At 40.2% G+C, this 23,999-nt stretch overlaps 1 protein-coding gene across 4 annotated transcripts in view; it reads left to right on the forward strand.

Annotated features, from left to right (window-relative positions):
- Positions 1 to 23,999, forward strand: part of bnc2 (basonuclin zinc finger protein 2) — a 192,082-nt gene that overhangs the window by 67,905 nt on the left and 100,178 nt on the right. For 3 of the 4 annotated variants that reach the window (XM_086083796.1, XM_086083801.1, XM_086083799.1), the window contains one exon: positions 20,720 to 21,046. In XM_086083796.1, coding sequence (XP_085939922.1) covers positions 20,720 to 21,046 — 327 coding nt within the window. Of the gene's footprint in view, positions 1 to 20,215; positions 20,448 to 20,719; positions 21,047 to 23,999 lie in introns of those variants that run through there. The other variant, XM_086083797.1, reaches the window with a different exon arrangement.

Here is a 23,999-nt window from a genome sequence, read left to right on the forward strand (position 1 = left end):
CACACAGGTGGACCTGGTTAGACATAATGAGACAATGGAAGAAACAAGGAACACATGACAGGGCACCAATAACGAACCCCCACAGAACCGAAACGTGACACATTGGCTGATGCCCATGTCACACGCCAGGCCAGGCCCCGCCTTTTAAAGCAAACACTCAAAAATCACAGATACTACAGTAGAGCGTGAGTTGGTGGCGCCAAGTGGACAAAAATTGTATCCACCCTTCACGTATGTTTTTAATCATGCCCAATAAAATAGATTAAAAATTTTTTATCAAGAGAACGGATAATCAATAAAGTGCTTAATTCTGAATGTATCTGATAGCTGCAGTATAGAAATATTAAATCTACCATCTTGTAGCATCTTGCGGCTAAATAACTTTGTTGAAGTGAGAGCATGAGTTTCATTTAACCAGGCCAAAGCCTTGTCTATTAGAAAATTGGGATTTGCCGCCATCCTGTGGCATTAGTAGGCCATTACAAAAATGTTTTGGGGTGTCGGTCCCTTTCACCACTGTCATTACAACGCTGCTCACAGCCACTAGAAACATTTTTGCTTTGCCACAAATGAAACAAATACATTGAGACTCAATTGGCGAGTGTCCAATCTGATTATGTCCCTTTAAAGCAACACAAAGGAACTTTCAATTACGTTGATTATGGCGCCACCATATGGCCAAAGTCAGTAACGTTATGCCTGAAAGAAGACCACGTTTCTCATGAGGACAAGCACATTGCATCATTTTTGAGCTCACGCCATTCAAATTGACTTCTGTATTTGTAACGAATGGGTAAAGGGGGAACTGACTTATGCCATAAAGCAGTCAGCACATTTGTAGTTTTTTGTGTGACAGTGTTCCTATCCTCCTCCTCAAAGTTGTTTAGTGCCAGTAAAAATGTTACAGACCCTTCAGGCCATGGCCAAAGTACCATTCTACTAGTTTATTTTGGTGTTTCATCAGAAGAGTTATGAAAATATTTTATTAAGGTTGAAAGTTCCTTCGTGCTACCTCAATGTCTCATCACTGATCAGGGGAAAGATTTCGCCTTCTATACCACTGGGGTGTGTCCAAAGTTTTTTTTTTTTTACTTCCTAACATCAAGAAAGTGATGAATGACGGTGACCAGAGTTGACTCGTCAAGGTTTTGCTGTCTAAAACACTTTCGGCCTCTCGCTCTCGCAAAACTTGGCGCACGGCAAGGCCTTCCATTCCCCTTCCGTGAGTCCTAGCGCGGCTCGTCAGCAGAAGGACCCCAGATTGTGCTGGCCGCATCGCCGCCTGCCTGCGTTTGGGAGCGTGCCCGTGCCCCCTCCGTCTCTGTAACCTTGGTATGCTCCCCCCCCCCCCCCGTCTCTGTTTGCGAATTCTTGCCGTGCCATTAGGACCGCGCTGTCCCCAGAAAAATAAGTTACTGGCAGCGGGCAACTGGACGGGCTGGTGGGAAAATTAAAGCTGAAGGCTTGAGCTTCTTTCGGGCAAATAAATAAAGCGTCATTTGACAGATTTGCTTGAGAGTTATTTAGCGAGACAAAAAGAGGCCGGGGAGTGCAGCTTGGAGCGTGTGTGTTATTTCAAACACGCAGTCAAGGTCAAGAGTCAACAAGAAGTGACTTTTAATGACCAATTAAAGCAGCTGTACGGAACAGAAATACTTTAGAAAGCGAAGCTTCAGCCTCAGTGTAAAGAAATCAATCTAAAGATAAGAATAAAGCAGAAAAATGTACCTCTTTTTATTCATCTCAGGGGCCGGCCATTTTGTCCTGTACTGCCACCTGCTGTTAACTTAAGTTGATGTCACAGTGCCCGCGGGCTCAACTTGGGAACATTTCTTGCTTCATTTGGAAGCTTATAACTATACGGTTAACAAAACAACCGCTACATATTGTTGCTTTTTTGCCATTCAAGCTGGAGTTTATTTGAAGTAGTGCGCTAGCTAGCACGCATGAGCACATCGTATAGATAAGGTCGATGGTAAATGTTGATAAGGGTCACGATAGCTTTCAGAAGGTGCGTTTGGGGCCCCGGTACCGCGGCTGTGTTTTGTGTCTGCCAACACCCAGACGCGGCGGCAGTGTTTAGCCTTCGCTGCTAGTTGTGCTGTCTAAGGAATTTCCCCGCCGGCTTGAGTCATTTGCAGTTATGTCTCCTTCGCTTGTGCTTTCTTTACACTTTCTCCCGGCTCTCTCGCTCCCTCCCGAGCCTCGCCGAAAATCATCTGTTGCGTGCTTCTCGTAAAAAGGCCCTGTTGACTTCTCCCCTTGAAGTTACAAGACATTTGTAATCGCAGATTCATATCTGGATGGTGTAAAAATCAGATCCTCTTTCACAATAATTTAGGGTGGTGGTGATTCATTCGTTCCCCTGATTATATCTATCTCGCTAGTTTGCTAGCTAGCTAGCTTGTTTGCTCTATCTATCTATCTAGATAGATAGCTATCTGTCTGTCCAGTGGCTATTTTCTAAATTGTTTGTGAGATTCTGATGTACCGTAAATGCCTAAACATCATAAGCCAAAATGCTGATCTAATCTCATGTTCATATTTTGAAACCTAGTTTTCAGTCTACTGCAAAAATAAACAAAAAAACGTCCTCTCTGTTCCAATACATTTGGAGAAGGAGTGAATGGAAGAAAAAAAAATTGATTATGTGTGGTTATAAGCACAACAATTTCATATCGATATTTTTCTCCCCCTGCGCACATCATGTGCCGGATTGAGGACGATGTACTACTACTCTACTTTCTCTCTGTCCAATCCGCTTTATTTGTGTTTACGTGTCCTCGTCTGCAGTGCATCACATGTCCAATGTTCAAAGTGGAGAAACTTTTAATCACCCTCATTCATGGACTGAGGCGATTCTTTTTGGTTAATTAATCTCAATAAAAATTTATTCACGTGGTGTCGAGCACAAAATGTGGTGCTCCTGCAAGACCATTGTAGCCAATAATGCCTGAAGAAAGTAATAACTGGAAAAGATATCCACTATTTGTTTACAGTCTGGTATTATTGAGACGATGTTGACATTTGGGATCAAATTTGTTTGAATAATACTAATCAAGAATTAAGGAAAGGGGAATCAAACTTATTTTTTTTAAATTTGAAGGCCAAGTGGTCTATATGAAATACATTTTTAAAAAAAAGTCAATATATTGAGACTATACATAAATAAAAATCCAAATTTCTTGTTAATAGACACAGAAAACTGAGGGGGTATCTTTGTATTTTTTGCTAATAGGCATTTACATTAAAACAAATTACGGCAATTAAAACTTAAGTTAAGAATAATTATTTCACAAAAAAAAAAGTCATTAACAATCCACACTGAAAAGTGGAATTCAGTGCATCTTAGCTAAGAGATACAAAAACATTTTTTTATTTCTTAAATATTTGAAATTTAGAAGACACGAAAAAAAGAACTCTAAAACTCTAGAACTCTTGAACTAAAACGAGACGAGATGAAATGAAAGGGAAAAAAAAACTTTTTTCTTGTCGACAAACATTGAAAACTGAAAAAACAAATGGTCTTGCTTATTTCTGCAATGCTGTATGCAGCAGAGGTGGCACTTTCATGACATTTGAATGACTCCATTCCCTAAAGGCCCTACTACAGTAGCGCTTGTTATGACCGTAATGTTTCCTCTCATCTTCCCGGGTCAACTTCCTGTCTTCTCGAACCACACAGCTTTGCCTCCTCATCAGTCGTCGAGCTTCCTAAAAGATGGCGGCGGTGGCAACAATTTGGCACGGCTACTTCCTATTTGGAAAGCCGTAATTATTCATTAGAAGAGTGATGCCTTCCAGGGACGTAAGATTGATTGGCTTTGATTTGTGGTGTGATGTAATCCGTCTTTGACGGTGGGGCTCCCGTCCAAATTGGAAGGAATAGTGAAAAAAAGAAAGAGAAGGTTGGGTTATTTTTAAAGCAAAAATGAAGACTGGTAAATGAGCTGGAAGAAAAAATGGAAGAGGAGTGCTCATGTGGCCCTGCAGAATTACGAATTTCCTCAATTTGAGCAAAAGTTTCAAACTTGTCATGTATGACGTCAATTTGGGAGTAGCAGCTAGGACTGATTGGAAGCTATGCTGCTTTGTAGGATGCCGGGACCGAGCAGCATACTGTAGCAGTTCGAATCCACGAGCTACTGTTATTGATTCCAATGGCTTTGATGGTGTGCTAAGTCGAAGTTTGGCAAAACTATATTTATATATATATATATAATTGTAATTAATTGCATGACTTCAATAGTTAACTCACAATTAATCGCAAATTTTATATCTGCTCTAAAGGCACACTAAAATGTACAATAAAATATTTGTAATTTTTTTTAAACTAATAGAAATATGGCTGCATCTTTTGGTCATTGATACAATAATTTCATAATAATTCATAAAATTGAGTTGAAATTAAAAAGATGTGCTGTACTGTAAAAAAAAAAAGAGTGTGATATTGATTTGTGTTGAGGTCATTTTTCTGCCTCTAGATGGCATAATTGCATTTATAAGACGTTGCTGATTTTATATGTATATATATTCTACTTCCTTGCTTGTCTCGTTTCTCGAGATGAAAAAAAAGAAGTGCTTCTTGGGTGAATCCTCCGACGCGAGCATGGCACGACTTAAAAGGCTCTGATTAGGCTCGCGCGTCCCGCAGGTTGGCTGCGAAGGAACTCGTCACACATGCTCCGTGCCCGCTCGTACCCCCGGGAGCCTCTCTGTGTGTTAATTAAAGGAGTCTCCGCTTGCAATTAGACGGCCTCGCCATGAGCGGAGCTGCATACACACACACGCACACACACAGAAAATCAAGGGCATTCACTGGCACACAAACGTTTTTTGTTGTATCTCACACATCACAGTGCCACTGTGTCCCGTTTCAAACACTTAAACGCTCATAGACGTTACGTTAAAATGTTCTGTTTACCCATTACTGCGTTGAAAAAAGCTGTTGTGATTGCCATTAATTACATTAGCAACCGACTCACAAAATGAATTAAATTCAAGGTTTTAATGGTTGCTGCATTTAAAAACAATTACATTGATTTGCTAGTTTATTAAGAGTTTTTTTCATTGAATTAACTGCCCTTTGTTGCTTTGTTTGTGCTTGGAAAATTCAATCTTCCTCAAAACCAATGCACTTTTTCCTATTCTTGAACCCTTTTGAAAAGGGGGGAAAATTATTTAGTTTCATGGAATTAGAGAGCATGAATAAGCTAAATACGTGGTGTGATCACCCAATTCCACCCCCATGCCCGTTTTCTGTTTGCAGATATTGATCGTTCTGACTATTATGAGCTGCACATACTTCTCACCGCTATGTTTCAATTGTGACTGCACAAACAAGTCGCCACGGCACTGCAGATGAGTCCAATCGTATAATCAACTCTTCTTACTACAGTCTTACTACAGCTAATCAGTGGAATTTGGCTTATTAGGGAGGGTAAACTCCGGAGAAAAACTGAATGTGCTAGGAAAAAAAACTGACTGCAATTTTAGAATCAGCATGCCAATTTTAGTCTCAATCAGCATAAATATGTAACTTCACTGATTTTTTTCCCCTCAAAAATCATGCTGACGAGTTGGCATAAAAGTGAAAAATTTGTAAAGTTACTTGGAAATGTATTCAGATCATTCTTTGGAAAAGATCACATTTTGGATAAGTTTTTTAATATTTAGGATGTCCCCCCCCCCCCCCCCCTTTTGTAGCGCTTGCTTTTTTGTTTATATCCCTCGTCAAGCCACAACCATCTTGCTAGTACTGTTTCCATCTCCTCCTGCCCGACACACTGGCAGAGTGTTTCCACTTCCATGTCGCTTTACAAATCAACTCTTTATGGTTTTGGAAACCATTCCTAATATGTAATTACTGAAGATTTTTCTGATATTTTGTCAATTTTTTGGGCACACTCTTGGCGCCACCGGAAAGCAAGGTTATTTTAGTTAACGGAAACTACCAAAAAAAAATAAAAAAAAAATTCAAAAAACAATTTTGTTAACGAAATAAAATTAAATTTCTAACAAAAACTAACTTAAACTACATTTTATGTTTACAAAACTAAAACTAACTATAATTATAGTGAAACGTCCTTCGTTTGAGTCTTTTGTACCATTATTATTATTATTACCATTATTAGGACGTTTGAGAGTGTGTTACGCAGAAGTGACGTCATCGAGCAGCAGCCAATAGAAAAGCAGCCGAAATGCAACACTAGGTAAGAAATGTGTTACTTTTTTATTTTACCATGGTGTTTATTAAATATTGCGCACAAATAATACACTTTTTTTTTTAAACAAAAAATAATTCTGAAAGTACAGCTAAGCATTTTTTAAGCAACTAAAATATTTTTTTTAAACTAACAGAACCACCCTGAAAACTAATTAAAACTAAATAAAAAAAATAAAAACTAACAAAAATGAAAATTCCAAAACTATAATAACCCTGCAGGGAAGGCAGCACACAAGCACCTGCATTCTGTGATTCTCCACAGATCACAGTAGTACTGGCCTGGTCTAGACCAGACTTGATCAAAATCCCGAGTCCGCCCTGTCTGAGATCGAGACAAGACCGTGTAAAAATGCCTTCGATTCCAAGACGAGACTGAGACCCTTAAAAAGTGGTCTCGGGTCCGGTCTCGAGACCAAGACCGATCTTGACAACTACATCTCTAATTGCCCATATTAATGTCCGTACAGAATTGAAATTCAAAGTTATTTATTTTTTATGTTGGAAGTTCAAGAAGCACTGCGGAGAGATATGACTAATCGGTTGCAACCCGCAGTAGGTAAGCTCTTTAAAAAAAAAAAAAAAAGGTGACATAACATAAATAAGGTAACACTAGTAAGTATTTCGCAGACCCCCAAATTTGGGCCCCACCTGGGATTCCGGGAACCCCAGTTTGAGAACCACTGCTATAATTCATCCATCGTCTTGTGTAATCCTGTTTGCCACTAAGTACTGGGTGCTTGTGTTCCTGGCTCCCCTGTTAGTCTTAACATGGTACCAGGAGTCCAAAGCTCGCCAAATGGGCCATCATCCGAGTCTCCTGATGTGGCAAATTAAAGAGGAGCTTGGCCTTCGTGTGCTCCAGCCTTGTCCTCAGGAAATCAAGGCCAGGTGCAACCTAAGTGAACAAAAGCCCACTTTAGCACATTCGAGCAACGGTTGCCGCCCCGGTACCCCCCCCCCCCCAACCCCCCCACTCCCACCCTCGGAAGCTGTCAGAGGGCACACACACACACACTCGCACACGTCGGCTCGCTGATGTTCACAGTGACTTGGCGCCGTCATCTCTGCGGCGATGCTGCTTAGCGTCGTTACTTATTTATCGGCGACGATGGCCGCGATGACAGGGCCACTCACTCTCGGTAAAAAGCCTCCGAGGCTCCGCCACGTCCCTTCAAGCCATAGCGTAAAAATTTTAAGAGCCCCAGGCCCAGTTTGATGATTTTGACGCGAGTTAGCATGTAGTGGAGTTGTCGGGTGCATTCAGGGGGCTAAATGTTCTAATGCTTTTACCCTCTCGCCGCAATACTGGATGTGTGTGTGTGTGTGTGTGTGTGTGTGCGTGTGTCTCAAAGTGAAGCCGGGTTTCACTTAATAATTTAGCCGCCGGTTTCGTCCCCTTCACCATCCATCCATCCATTCACAGCCCCTTTATGCCTGTCGCCTCTGGGGATGGTCGAGGCCATCGCTCGGGCCTCTGCGGGGCTGATGGAACAAGACAAGACGGAGGACAGACACTAGAATGAGGACAGGCAGAATGGCCAACACACAAAAGAATCGTAGGATTGTGTGATGTTTAGGATAGTTGGGAACTGTCACCACTAGAAAATTTTACTAAATAGCCAGATGTTTATGTAGCATTTTCTTAGCTTAAGTAAGTTTAAGAAGAAGTTAACTAACGGCAATAGTAAGCTTGCTGTGTTGTTCTTTGTTTACAGTCACTTGGAAGTTGTGCGCTTGTGTCTTCAGATTCAGGTTTTGCCGCCTTAGGTTGTCTACTCCGTTTCCGGTTGTGTCTGGGTCATGCGTGTTTGTTTCTTCAGGTGTCTTGGAGTTTAATATGAATGGTTGTGTACTCAATTTCAGATTGGGTTTTTGAGTTTTGGGGATTTGGGTTGTGTTTTTGTGAGTTCGGGTCGTGAGATTTTCAAGGTCTTGATCTTGTTTCATAAGTCTTGGTCTTGTTCAGACTGGGTGGGCTTGATAAATTCCATCAAAATCAGTTGAGAATTTATTAATTCATCTGTTCAAACTTGTCCTGCTTTTTTCATCAAATGGATTTAAAAAAATAATATTTTTATGGTCTTGGTCTTGCCTCAGTTCTCAATTCCCAAGGCTATTTTCGTCTCCGTTAGTTCTGGTCTCAGACAAGTCTTGGTCTCAGTCTCAGGCACAACACGCGGTTGAGTGTTCAGTTTAAGGTTGTGTGTTTGAGTGTTCAGGTACTGCGGTTCTTAGTGTTGCAACACTCGAGACCGGTCTCGAGACCACATTTTGAAGGTCTTGGTCTTGTCTTGGTCTCTGATTCCTTGTCGCAGGTAAGTCTTGATCCCGGATAGTGCGGTCTTAAGCTCTTCACTTTCAGGTGGTCTGGTTGTGTCTTCAGGTTGAGTCTACAGTTTCATTTTGTGTGTTCAGATTCAGGTTGTACGTGTCCTTAGGTTTGCATCGTGTGTTTGTGTATATGGTTTTCGGTTTGTGTGTTATTCTTTAGGTTGAGGTTGTGTTTTTTTGTGCCTTCAGGATGTGCCTTTAGGTGGGGTTGTGTGGTTGAATCTTCAAATTGTGTCTTCGGGTTTGCATTTCTCGTTTGCGTCTGATTCCGTTTTCGTATTGATGTTGACTTGTGCTCTCACATTTTGGTGCTTGAAAGTTGAGTCACAGTTTTGCAATCATTTTGTACACTCGTTTCAGTTTTAGAGCTTTCCTCTTTACTTACAGTATACTTCGCAATAGCTGATTCGGTCCTTAAATCGAGAGGGACGAGCTCCTATCGCCCATTTCATACAAATACGTTGTTCTGCGTGGAAGTGGTTCCCAGATGAGTGTCAAGTTAAAAGCCGTCATGCCAAATCTGCGGCTACACTTGTAATAATCAAATAACGCAGCTCGGCGGCGTGCAAGCGCGTGTTAATACATGAGAGCTTTCAACAAAGCCTCCCAATGCCAGTGACCTCCTATATATTTTAATACCACTTGATGTTCACTTAACCCGCACTCCCTCTCTTGTAATTGAAACCTGATGGTAGAACCATTATTATTTCAGCTTTCTTCTTCTTCTTTCTGCACTCGCTGAGCTTTTTCTTCGACTTTAGCATACACTAGGAATTTAGAGTGACTTTTATTTTAAAGCTATGGCAGGTCCCAAGACCGGCCGGCCCGTTTTTAAGCCACTTTGTATGTAGTGGCTTGTCTCATTTTGTTTATTTAGTTATTTATTTGATTTGATTTGTTTTGGTAATTTTGGTAACTAGTCCACATGTATAATTTCATTTTTAGTTTTATTCCATCTTTTCTGCCAATTGTCTTGTTTGGCTTTGATTGGCTAATGTGACTGTGCAGTTTTTTCTCCTTCTGGCCTGTGACTGTCAGTAATGACATGGGTTACTTTTTTCAGTAGCATGTAATCGAATTACTTATTTTCCAATCATGATAACGCTATTACGGTTACTTTAATTATTAGATCATTAAAGCTGTTTTCATCAGAGCAGCGAGATCACTAAACCAATAGACTTTTTTTTTTTTAACTGTTGTTTGTGAGTGAGCCAGAGAGAAGTCGATTTCGTAGTAAAGAAAATAAAGGGCCTACAGTATGTCTACCAGTTGTAGTTAAAAATGCAATATATATCAAATAAAATAACATACGGCCTGTGAAACCACCTGAAAAAAAAGACATTTTTTTAAAAGTAATGGAATAATTACTTTATTTGGTAAATAATTACATTTATGAATTGAGTAATTAGTAACCAATTCAATTACTTTTAAGTCATTTGTACAGCACAAGCACCGGTAATTATCCATTTTTAATGAAATAACTGCCTTAGCAACTTATATTTGGAAAAAAAAGTAGGTACATATATTAAAAAAAAGTTACCAGCTACTGTGCATAACTTGAACTTCTGCACAAATTCCAACTATACTAAGGCTTTGCTGTGGGAGAAACTGACCATCATGCAAAAATACATTAAAACAATTCTTCTGAAGTATAATGCCTCTCTTTTAGTTTCACTCATCATAAATCAAGCTGTGATCGTTACGTGTTTTTTTTTTTTTTTACGACATCAGGATGGTTTGTGTGACATTACATTTTATTGAGGCATCGTCGAGTCACCATAGTGTTTGTTGTGTTGTCAGCGGTTATGTTCCTTGTCGTGTGCGCCATAAATAAATACTCGGCCGCCTAATGTAATCCACATGTTCTCCCCCCTTCTCGATCCCTGCTGAGATGCATTCTATTTTTTTTGCCGATTTTTCTTTCTTTTTTTCAGATGGTGCACAGATCTTTTGGAATGTCTCCCGGCTTGCGTGAGGTCATTTCTGTTGGCCATATCAAAAGCAGTCGCGGACTTCCCTGTTACTCACAATAAGTTGGGGGCCCGTATTTAATGTGTGGTTCCCATTACTTCACCAGCTCACCACGGAGCACATGCACAGCTGGTTGCCCGCGATCCTCTACACCCCCCCCCCTCTCCACAACCCCTCACTCCACAACCCCTCACTCACGACACATCTGCGTATATACACGCTGCACTTGTAAACTTGTAGTCACAAAGCTTCATAGCGGAAAACGCCACGGTTTACGTTCCTAGTAGTTAAAAATCGACTCAATCAGTTTTCGGTAAAACCTTGTGGAGAGGTGGGCATGTTCTAATTAATAAGTGATAACATTCCGATGTGGACTTTTAAACAATTTACTTGATTTAATGACAAACTTGGTGGATTTTAGAATCACTTCTGCATTCTAGTCGGGCTGGGTATCGATTCTAATTTCCTCAATCGATTCGATTTTTATTCACAAAAGTTCAGTTCGATTCGATTTCTCCTGATTTGATTCGGTTCAGTTCAATCTGATAATGATTAATGATGGAACATCAATTCTTCTTTCCCACATCATGTTATGACTCGGGCGGGCCACCCAAGTAAACTGGCCGCCACCCGAGAAGTTTTCAAGAAAATGTAAGAAAAATATGTCTTAAAATAAAACGTGTCGCGATCAGATATACCGCATGTAACGTTAGTTCGCCGTCACTCACTTGTGGATCTTGAGGCTCGATGAGACGCAAGTACTACGTACCCCAAAAAAACCCCAACAACAAACGTAGTCCACCCACCCAAGTAGATTTCAAATCTGTGGGAAACACTGAACTATCAAGTATAATAAAAACTCTACAAATTCCAAATAAAAATTGGTCAAGTTTAAGTGTTACACAATCATTGACATCAGCAAGGATGAAATAAAAATATGTTCACAATTCAATACTTGTAATTATAAATTAAAAAGATACTCAATTGTCTTAAAGTGCAAGTCAGGTCTTTCAGAAATGTGAACAAATATTTTGAAATTTATGGGAACTGCACATTTCAAGAAAACAGTAAGACAGAAAAAATATTCATCCTTTAAAATTCTATTTACTCATAATTTTTTATGGGGAAAAGAGATCAAATATATAATAATATCACGCAAAAAAAAAAAAAAATCGATTCTATGTAGATTATTAGATTTTTTTTAATCCCAGCCCTAAATTCTAGTAACAATTTTGTTTCATTGTCAGGCTATTGGGCTAAGTGGACAGCACCTCGGATTGGACTGACGTAAGAGCAGAGGAAGGTCAAAGTAAAAAAAAAGAAAAAAAAAGTTTTAAACAAAATAATGAGAGACAAAGAGAAGAAGTGCAAAGAAGCACTTTGTCAAACTCTCTGTGGTTTAGGGGGGGATCAAGCGTGTGGGGGGAGAAGGGGTGTGTGAAATAGGGGGGCGCTGGCAGGGGTTGCCACGGCAGCGTTCCGGATGGTCAGGCGGTCTCCTCTCAGGGGGGGTGAAAAGGGGGACGGGGGGGGCTGTCAGGGAGGCTGGCAGGTAGAGACACAAGGCCCTGTGACTGGGGGGGAGCACGGGTCAGTGGGAGAGGACAGAAGTGAGGGGATGGAAGCGATGCGGCGATGAGGTGGAGGCCTGTCTGATGAGGTGAGGAGAGAGGAAGGAGGGAGGGAAGGAGAGCTCCGAGAGAAGTAAATGAGGGTGGAGATGATTAGGGGAGAATTATCCAAGTGTGAGTTGGAGGGAGGAAAAGGGAGAACGAACGGGAGGATGCGCCCCAGTCATTAGGCAAGTGATGGAACTCCAAGTCTTCTTCTCCTCCCTCAACGGTGTCTTCATCCTCATTATCACGTCTTTCATCCGGTAAAAAAGTTGAGAGGACATCTTAAACCTTTTTCATGTCAAAGAGCATTTTCACTTTTTAGGCCTATACTAAATTCACAAAACCATTTTATACAATATTTTGCTTTTTGTCACGGCAAATCACCCTAAAGTTAGGAAAAGCCTACAAGAACAGCCCGAACTTTGTTTTGGGGTTAATCAAAGGCATTTCAAATGTCGGCGAGGTATGCACAAAGTCCCAATTAACATGAGTTTGAATGTGAATGGTTTATTATGAACACACAACCCCAGTTATAAGAGGGTGTGTACATTTGTGCAACTATGTTATTTTGATTGGGTATTTTTAAGTTCCTCTCGAAAAGATTCTCCCCCCCGCCCCCACATTCGATTTGAAGAGGTTATATGTTTTAAGTTTTCATATTAAATAAAGTTTTAAAATAATATATTTCAATGTTTATACATCACTCAAACCTGGCATTTAAACAGGGGTGTGCAGACTTTTTATATTCACTGTACTGTATCGACAAAGCATTCATTAAACTTCACTTGCATGTTTGTGGAATGTTAGGAGGAGAAATAATAATAATAATAATAATACAATTTAGTACTTATTTGTATAGCATCTTTCAAGGATAAACAGATGGTGTTTGGTAAGTTTAGTTTTTTTTTAACTTACTGTCATTTTTAACACACAAACCTTGATTTTTTTATTTTTACATCTTAGTCAATAAATAATGTGTTTCGCTATTTTTTGTACTACAAATATAATTTGTGTTCAAATGTCATACTGCTGGAGTTTCAGGGCATCCCTGTGGGCCAGTCATGCCTTGCATCTCAGTGTCAGTACCGATGGAATCAAACCAGGGATCTACAGCATACGGGTCACTTTTTTACCCACTTTCCCCACAGTGTCATTAGTCCAAATGCTTATTGTGAATTCCGCCTTTTGACTATTCGAGTCTTCTAAATCCGTCAACCAGTATTGACACAAGTTGCAGTTCTTAACCGAGTTCCGGGGCTGCCTCGACGAGTGACACCCACCGATCATGCGGCCGCGTCTCATTACGCCGAGACCTTTGGGTGCCCCCGCCGCTCTCTCCTCCCTTCGCCCGCAATCACAAGCGAGTTGCTATCATGTGATGTCCTGTGGCTCTGTCGGCAAACAGTGACACTTCTATCCCAGTGCCATCTGATCGACGCGCCGTGCCTTGTCACATGCAGACAGTGCAGATTTATGTGCGTAAGCGTCCCTGTAAGCCACAAATCAGGTCACTGACAGTAGCAGCCCCGAGCCATGCGCTCCCGCTTAGGCCGAGGCAGCGCTGGAGCTAATAAACTCCGCAACGCACCGGTGAAATTATTATTATTTTGATCATTTGAGTTCTCTTCATTTTTGAAGAAAGTAAGAACTTCTCAGATTGTATCGTTCTGTAGCATTCGATATGAAAACAGTACTAAAGCTATCAGATATTAGCAACTCTTGCTTATGTCTCGGCGGCACTTGAGCTAAGGAATGTCACTCTAACTAACTAACCAACTAACCAAAACTGTGTTTAAAAAAACAGTTGACATTTAAAAGAAAAAAAGAAAGAAACTAACAAACTAACTAAAATTATGTAAAAAAAGAAAAAAAAAGAAAAAGAAAATGGTTGACATAAAATATTAGCCAAATATTAATAGCAGCCCTTGAGCAATGTTCTCCGACAGTCACTTGAGCTAACCAATGCGGTTTCCCCAGCAAAAGTGCCATGGTTTCACTTGGAAGATGAACTTTTCTCAGATTGTGTTGTTGCTCTTTTTACGCCCTCGACATGTAAAAAGTTTTAGCCAATAATTTGTGTGTTCCAGGAAGTGTCTCAGTTAAGGCAAACCACTTCAAATTAGCTTGCTAGTTAGCTAACGTAACAAATTAGCTGACTAACTAGAACACTAACTAACCAACCAACTAAGAAAATAAGTAATGTGAAATCATTTGACAAAATTATAAGCTTAAGGTCACCTAGAAAGTGAGCTAAGCAATCGCATGTAAAAGAAAGAAAGAAAAAAAGAAAGAAAGAAACTAACTAACCAACTAAAATTATGTAAAAAAAAGAAAAAAAAAGAAAAAGAAAACGGTTGACATAAAATATTAGCCAAATGTCAAAGACAATAGCAGCCCTTGAGCAATGTTCTCCGACAGTCACTTGAGCTAACCAATGCGGTTTTCCCAGCAAAAGTTTCACTTGGAAGATGAACTATTCTCAGATTGTGTTGTAGCTTTTTCTTACGCCCTTTACATGTAAAAAGTTTTAGTCATTATAAACAAGAATTTGTATGTCTTCCAGGAAGCGTCTCAGTTAAGGCAAACCACTTCAAATTAGCTTGCTAGTTAGCTAACGTAACAAGCTAGCTGACTAACTAGAACACTAACCAACCAACTCAGAAAATAAGTCATGTGAAATAATTTGACAAAATTATAAGCTAAAGGTCACCTAGAAAGTGAGCTAAGCAATAGCATGTAAAAGAAAGGAAGAAAGGAAGAAAGAAAGAAAGAAACTATAACCGCGTAAAAGAAGTTGACATAAAATATAAGCCAAAGGTTAAAAAGATAATACTGTAATTAAAAAATAGCAGCCCTGAGCCACTGAGTGCCAGGCATCACTTGATCTAAACAATGGGCTTTTCCCAGACAAAGTGTGACAGTTTCACTTGAAAGATAAACATCTCTCAAATTGTGCTGTTGCTCTTTTGATTACATCTACATGTAAAAAGTTTTGTCCATTACAAAAAGGAATTTGAATGTCTTCCGGGAAGCATCTGAGCTAAGGAAAACCATTTCAAACTAGCTACTTTTTTGTTTGTTTTTCTCAGTTAGCTAACTAACTAACTAAATAGCTTGTTGACTGACTCACTAATTAAAGAAATCATGTAAGACCAGTTGACAAAAATGTAAGCAAAAGGTCATAGACAGTAGCAGCCCATAAGCTGTTGTTTGGGTCTTAGCAGCGTGCTAGCTAAGCAATAGCACTTCAAAGAAACTAACAAAATGACATATTTTTCTGACTAAAGTCAAAGTCAAAAAATGCATCATGAGGAAGATGATTAAAAAAAAAACATATGCAGTAAAAGACACTCTGGAGTTTAATATTTTACAGAAACAGATACCAAGAATAGTAGAGCTCGGAATTACCCTCAAAATATTATATATATATACATATATATATATATATATATATATATATATATATATATATATATATATATATATATATATATATATTTAGCATGATATTGCGGTAATGCAGGCAACTTCTTGACGGTCACTTCAAACTAACTAATTCACCAAGTTCATCAGAGGATGACAAAAATATGAGCTAATGTTCACAGACAGTAACAGCCCTGAGCCATCGCGTAGAACCAGTTGCCAAAAAACATTTGCTAAAGCCAGTGTTTGTTTGTTAGTTTTTTATTGAATGTTACTTCTGTAATAGGCACACATAAATCCCCTTGAGATGGTCACATTTGGAATGTGACGCTCCCTCGTTCCATACAGTGAACTACTGGACTAGATGAGAGCATTGAGCTGATGCAGACTTTTTACAGGGGCGTTGTTGTCATGTCAGAGTGTGTTTGTGTGTGTGTTTGTGTGCGTGTGTGTGTGTGTGTGTCTGGGGACTAAGGATGCAGTGGCAGAGCTTTAACCTCACAGCCACTCTTGTATTGATCCGTACAAGCCTCAGCGGTTGCTGCCGCAGAGCCGACTGCGCTCTGTCGTTACGGGCTTCACGCTGCCACCAAAAAATATATATATAAAAAAAAAAAAAACAGAAGCCACCATTTGGCCCCTCCCTCCTCTACCCCCATATCATCTGCCTTTCTCTCTACCTCACTTTTCCTCTAATGAGTTGCAACGCTGATAACGAGGCTGATGATCTCGCATTGATTGGCCTATCACTTGCTTGTCTGGTAATTGATCCGTAGCTGAGCCTCTAGTTAATTATACGGTCTTCGTCATGGACCCCCCCCCCCCTTCCCCCAGGAGGTCAGAGGGATGCTGGTGGCCCTTCCCAATAGTATTTCTTTAAATAAATAAAAAATAAAAAGGAAGATGCATTTTTTTTTTTTTAGATTTTACATTACCTGCAGCATCTTGTTATTTTCCTTGCAAACTTCTCCATCCTTTCCCTTTTTTTTTTTGTCATCCCCGCCATTACCAGTGAGTGCACAAAGACAGCTATTAACCAGAGAAGAGTGCTACTTGAATTGAAAAAATAAATAAATACATAAATAAATACAATTCTATTTCCGAGACATGGTGGAGAAAAAGTGGGTCTCAGCCTCCATATTGTCATTTCGTCCAATTAGTCCATGTGTTATAACTTTTACATCAGTCAGACTACAGGGACAAGAGGCTATATACGTGTATTAGGCTGGTCAGCTGTAAAAACAACAAACATAATCAAGTATTTCATTCATAAAACACGGTGAGAATTTAATTAAAACGTGCAATTATTGTCTTGAAAGCTGAAAATATGTATTGTGCGTGCAGGTGTGCAGTCAATCTCCATTTTGTTTCATGCAATATATTTACAAAATATATGTGCAATACTGTACATATAAATACAATGAGAGCTTTATAATGTAAACAAAATAGCATGACAAGAAATCATTTAACACGTTTCTTTAAAAATCTTAAAATGTGCAATTTAATTGAAAAAAAGCAGTTACGTTAAGTTAAAAAATATATATATTTTTGAATATATCAATTTTTGTATACTGTATTTTTGTGTATTATTTAATAAAAATTTGAAAGTGAAAAATGTGCAATTTAATGGGAAAAAGCCAATAAGTTAAAAAAAATGTTTTATATTTTCTTAAATATCAACTTTTGTATACTGTATTTTTGTTTTCATGGGGGATAGGGACAATGAATTAATAAATAAATACTAAAATAAATAAAGAAACTCAAAAATTATTATTTTTAAACTGACAAGATTTCCATGAAAATTGGGGGTTACAACTAACTCATTCACTGCCATTGACGGCTATAGACGTCAAAAATTCATTTGAACTAATTCAATTAGTTTAACATTTTTTCCCCACTTTTGTTAACAAGAGTATGAAAACCTCAAAAAATGTGTTATTGTACATTTAGAACAGATGTAAAATGCGTGATTAATCGCGAGTTAACTATTGAAGTCATGCGATTAATTACAATTAAAAAATTTAATCGCCTGACGCGACTTAAAAATAATAAAAAAATTCGGGGCATCGGGCGATTAAAATTTGTCATCGTAATTAATCGCACGACTTCACTAGTTAACTCACAATTAATCACAAATTTTGTATATGTTCTAAATGTACAATAAAAAAATACTCTTGTTAACAAAAGTAGAAAAAAAACTATTATAAACAGTTAAAATTAATTTTTGACGTCTATAGCCGTCAATGGCAGTGAATGACTTAATAACGATTTAGTCTTCAATTAAATATAAAGCTACCGTGCATGTTTTTGGAACTAACCAACAAAGAACTTGCAAAGCCCACAGAGGAAGGCCGGTGCCTGGATTTGAACCCGCAGCGTCTGAACTGCGAAGCTAATGTGCTAACCAGTTGTCCACCTTGCTGCCACAGAAATAACATAAAAAGAAATTCAAATTGACAAGCATGGTGCGTGTTTATAAACCAGTCATTCTTGCAGGAGCGCTCCTAGGATGTCAGATTGTGAGGGCACGATGCCCCCCTTCAGGCACCCTCACAAGATTTTAATAAGATTTAGTTCTGGGTTCTTGCCAGGTTTTCTGATTTTCCCAAACAGTTAACAGGTGTGCTTCGTTTTCAACCAAATTAATTGACATCATTATTAAATCTTGTGGTATTTATTTATTTTACATTCCTTTTAATTGGGTTTAGGTCTGGGGTCAGGTCATTTTCTGAAAAGGGGAAAATATGAAGTTGCGCAATCAACCTAAAAAAAAGAAAGAAGCAAAATTGATCTCTTGCATTGTAAATATTTCAACAAAGTCCACAGTTATACACAGAAATAGCTTAAAGGGCGTCATTTCTTTGATGATGACGAATTTAAGGTGGCGGGAAAAACAAGATCAGGAGGGAAAAAAAGCAGATGGGATGTCTTCATTGGTGATGTGGTGCACTCTAGGATGCATAGAGCTATGCTCTGGTGGTGTGTGTGTGCGTGTGTGCGTGTGTGCCTGTGTACGTGCGTGTGTGCGTGTGTGTGCATGTGTGTCCTCACTTTTTGACTGCTGCTGCTGTGGGGACCAATTTGGCTAAAATGGAACCTCTTCCTCATTTTTTTCTTAATTAAAATCTGAGAGCCTCTGCGGGGGGGAGGGACCGTGTGTGTGTGCGTGTGTGTGTGTGTGTGTGTGCGTGTGTGTGTGTGTGTGTGTGCGTGTGCACTAGTGGCAGAATGCCTGCGTTCCATTAGTCTCTCATTAGAGTCGCGGAAAGTCAAACAAAGGCGGTGGATTTTTGTCGGTAGAACAAGTCTATTGATTTTTTTCCCCTTTTGTTTGGTTGGCAAGTTTGTCTTTTTTGAAGTGATTTGACACATTTACATGCAAAACATATATTAGGAAGCTAAATGATTTTTTGAAGAATGCCACAAAATATGGTACTTCACATAAATCTGCCGAATCAGATTTATTGGCCAAGTACGTAAAAAGGAATTTGTCTTTGCTGTCCGAGAAATAAGAAAAGTAATAATAACCAGCAGGGGGAGACAGAACGTGAAGCCTGCAGTCCGCTAGTTAGCGTCCCAAATTTCTTAGATGGAGAAAATGAAACATGAAGATTAACGTTATTTGAAAATGTCTTCTATGAGTGTGTCAAGGTGGGGTGGGGTGAAAGAAAGCAGGGGGGGGGGGCAAATTGACACCCATTAAGCACCTGTATATGTAATCACATTCATAAAACAGTAAAAGTGCTGCAGATGCCCTGTAAATATTATTAATGTGCCTTTATTATTATTATTATTATTATTTTTATTTTTTTAAAGCTAAAATCAGGTCCGTGAAACCCTTTTAAGGCTCGTGGTCCACCTTTTCACACTGTCACATCCAATGCAATAAAAAAAAAAAAACACAAATATTGTCTCCTAAAGTGACATAGATGGAAAAAATATATATATCCGGTCATCAATCCATCCATTTTATATCGCACTTGTCCTCATTAGCGTTACTGGAGTTTTTCCCAGCTGGCGGGACTGCTCATCAGTTAATTGCAGGGCACGTGGGCAGATTCGAAAACAAGGAACATTTAGAGTCATAAGTGAAAATCAAATGTTGCATGTTTTTGGAATCTGCATAGAAGCTAGATATATAGAATACTTTAATAAAATACCGTTTTTTGTTGTTGTTGTTGTTTTTTTTTGGGGGGGGGGGGTCCCACTTCTCTCTCGTGTAACTTTTTTTAAAATCCAAAATGTCCATCTTACATATGCTATTTTCTAGCTATATTTATCAAACAAGCTTTTCTTTCTTTTTCTTTTTTTAAGTCCACGTGACCGTGTGTGTGAGCGTGTGCGTGCGTCGGGACGGTCCCACAGGGCGAGTGTGAGTGTGACGCTCAGAAAACATGGTAATGAGGCAGCAGGACATCCCCCCCCCCCCACTCCCCCTCCCCTCCCACCTCCTCCTTCCACTTCTCCCTCCTTCACTCTGCCCCCGCCTCCTTTACCCGGAGCCGAGGAGGTGTGCGAGAGCGAGAGAGCGAGAGAGAGAGAGAGAGAGAGAGAGAGAGAGGAAGCGTGTGGCGCGATGTCATTGAGCATCTCAGTCCGGAGCGGCACACACACACACACACACACACACAGTTAGAGACACACACGAGTCGGGCTGAGGCGTCCACTTCCTCGGCGGACTACGGAGAGTGAAGAAGGAAGAGGACAGAAGTGGAAGGCAGCGGGACACGGTCAAAGAGGAATAGGGAGAGAGAGAGAGAGAGAGAGAGAGAGAGAGCTTCTAGAAGAGAGGGGAGAGAGAGAGAGGGAAAGAGAGAGGAAGCCGGTGGCGCGCTCGCACTCCTCATCTTCACTTTGCTGGGACACACACAGAGTTGATGGTAAGACGCGTTGCGTTGCTTTTTATGCACTCGTGTGTGTTTTCACGACACTTTTTTAGATGTGTTTCCAATTGCGGTGGGTGCGAGTCCCCATTTTGCGTCCAACTCGAGGCCCCCGTTGCATGATTGTAATTTGCCACACTCATCTGCCCCCCCCCCCCCTTATCAAAAGAGGAAGGGCAACCCCGAAAGAACCCACGTTCACTTATACTTTTCACCCCCCCCCTCCCTCTCCTCCCCCCCACAACCTCCTTTCTCTCTCTCCCATCCAGTCCAAGGAGGCAGATGTGAGAGGCAGCAGTGAGCGCCACACAGCCCCACAGGAGCCCACCACCGCCACGACCACCGGCAGTGACCCGGAGACGCCCAGCACGCCGCCGCCGCCTCCTCCTCCTCCTCCTCAGGCTGAGCACGGAGCCGCCGCCGGCCCCGAGAGCGAGCCCTCCAGTAGTCGCAGCGGCGGTGCGGGCGCCGGGGGAGCGGGTGAGAGCTCCATGCAGTTCAGCACCAGACCGCGGAGTGCTGAGCAGCCGGGCTTCATGGGGACATGGCAGCAGCAGAGCACTGACGGCAACCTCCTCTACAGAATGTCCCAGCAGGTATGAAGATCTTCCCGCACAACGCTGTGATGTTGTTGTTGTTGTTGTGGGGTGGTGGGGAAAGTAGTAATTGTGTCAAACTTTGAACGGCTGCTGCTGTTATTTAACAATATTTAGTAAGATTAGACATTTGTGCAAAAAAAAAAAGTCCACACAATGTGATGGCTCATGCTGCCCGTGGTTGTTTTTAAGTTTTAAATTGCTGGGCTTTGTTGTTGTAAAACCTCCACATCTGGGAGCGGGATATTTGACTGGACGTGGCCGAGGTAGGGAGCCCCCGGCGCGGCCACGTGAGCGCCATTGGAGCCGCTAGTCTGGTGGTCGCATGATGGAGGTGGTGTAACGAAACACAGCACACACCCCGATATTCTTGCCTCTCTCTCGCGGGTGTTACGATACATTCGTTTATGTTTCAACTTTAACAGGCAGCGAGAAAATCGGTTGTTTGTTTTATTTCGCTTGGGTTTTTGATTGGAGTTTCGGTTCGATAAGAGAAAACGGCGCACTGGTGTGTGCGGGCGTGTAAGCGCGCATGGGTGCGTGTGTGTGTGCGTGCGTGCGTGTGTGAGGGGGAGACAGTCAAGATAGCGGATGCTTGTTGGCTTGCAGTCCATCATAGCGGGACCTGCGAGACTCTCGGTACCAGGCGCACGTTGTCACGGTTGCGCAACAACAATGTGGGGTGCAAAAGTGGGAGAAACTTTTTTTTTTTTTGTTAGTGACATTCTAATTTCAAATCCTCTTTAAATGAACACGTTTTAAATTGTGCACGTGAAAGAAGCATTGTTTTTTGTTTTAAGATTGAGTTTTTATTGCACAATTTTGCATATTTAGGAGGTGGATGACGAGGTCAGGTGGATTTGACAAGCACCTGCAAAGGAGCCCCCACCCCATCCCTCAATCCGAGTCCACTGCGTTCTTATGAAACGGATTTTTCTTCCTCTTCATTTTCCTTGTCACACTCCATCTTCTTATTAAACACATAATGCTATAAAGCCAGGGAAAGAGGAAGATGCTTTAAAAAAAAATCGTTCATAAAGGCCCTAAATGAGATGTGGAAAGTATTGGAATTTGCAAGGAAAATGGCATTTAAATGTGTGATAAAATACAAATTAAAATTAAAATTTAAGAGAGGAGAAAACACGTCGTTTGGAGCAAGTGTGTGGAGGGGCAAAAAAATAAACAGGCAATTTTGACAATTTATTCGTGGAAGAACTCAACATGAGAGGTGAGCGACGTGTGTAACTTCACATTCTTAAACAGCTTCTTATATTTATTTAACCTTTTTTAATAAAAATAAAAAAATCCACAAATTAGAATTTTATTGACGTTTTCTAGGTAAAAACAAAAACCTTTCTTTCATTTATGTTACTTTAAATTGTACAGTCGTTATTTATGCTTAAAAAAAAAAGATTTAAGCATGCGAATTAAAAAAAAAAAGGCCGCACAAGAGCCTCATGAAGAAGTCAAGAGTGAGACTCAAATCAATAAATCGCCTTCGATTGCATTCAGAAAAAGGCGAAAAATACGTTTAATAAAACAGAGAAAATAATTATTTGACGCAGGGTAAAAAAAAGCAAAGACAAACATTTAAATGAAAAGGATCGATTATTTCCCCCGCCGCTGTCGTTAAATGCTGACGAAAAATCGACCCTTGCAAAGTTTACAAGCAACCGCGTCTCTTTCTTTTTTTCTTTTTTTTTGCTCCATTAAGGAGCGCACCGCTGCGCTTTTGCGCAAAGCCGCAGGCCGCCTCTGCAGCGATTTGAGCACCACTTGAGGAACACGGTAAAAAAAAAAAAAAACACACACACACACTCACTCTTTTGGGTGCGCGTGTGTGTATGCAAGTGTGTGTGCACGCGTGCACGCGTTATCTCTAAAAAAAAGCGTTTCACCTTCTCTTCCTTGCAAGGGTACTGTAACGCGGCTTCCTATCAAGTGCGACAGGTCGACTATGGGCCGAGACCTGGACGAGGTACCGTTACAACCCCCACCTCCCTTTTTATAACTCAAACAGCAATCACCCCCGCCCCCCCCCCAATTTTTTTTTTTGCAACACACACCAAGTCAGGACTAAATAATTGTGGAATTAGCTGTTTCAATATACATCATGTAATTTTTTTTAAAGACGTTTGGAAAAAAAGAATAACAAACAATACAGTACTGTATAATAGAAATCCATAATTTTATGCATCAATGTTTTTGTATTGTAGTTGTTAGTGTAAAAAAAAAAAGTCAGAAAAGCATTTTTTTTTTCAATTTTAGCTTTAATGCTTCCTGGCATATTATTTTACACAAAATATGTCTAAGATTAATTTGAGAAGCCCAAAAAAATCAATAGTGTAATTAAAGTGTAATAGATGTGAAATAGATGTGCAATAATAATTAAAGTAAATAATCCATAATCATTTTTTCAAATATATTCTTATTTTTACACAGAATCTATTTGTTAGTTCGAAAATGCCTTTTTCCCCCTTTCCCTTTACATTTGCATTAGGAAAACAAACCTAAAATATTTTCTTCACGCATCAGATAAACACGATCATTTTCATTATCATTTTTTTTAGTCATTTATGCAAATATATTTTCGGAACTTCCCATTTGATTTTCCGTATATTGTGAAGCTGTCTCGGAAAACGCCATCAAGACGATGACAATCATCTCTCTGGAGCAGATCAGGAAGTGATACTGCGCCTATTAAACACACTGATACACTCACAAGATGTGTGTGCGTGTGTCGCATATGTGCTACATATGCATTCTCGGCAGATATTTGATGCACATGTGCAAAATTATCCACGCTGATTGTGAGCGTGTGAGTGCGTGTTATTATTTCCATATCTGACTTTGATGGGTCATTGCACATGAGCATATGGTGTGTGTGTGTGTGTGTATGTGTGTGCGTGTGTGTGTGTGTGTGTGTGTATACGCTGACACCCAGTTTGTGTCT

Source organism: Leptonotus elevatus, chromosome 8, assembly GCF_054856555.1.
Source record: "Leptonotus elevatus isolate MCC_2025b chromosome 8, RoL_Lele_1.0, whole genome shotgun sequence".
In the NCBI taxonomy this organism is placed as follows: Eukaryota; Metazoa; Chordata; class Actinopteri; order Syngnathiformes; family Syngnathidae; genus Leptonotus; species Leptonotus elevatus.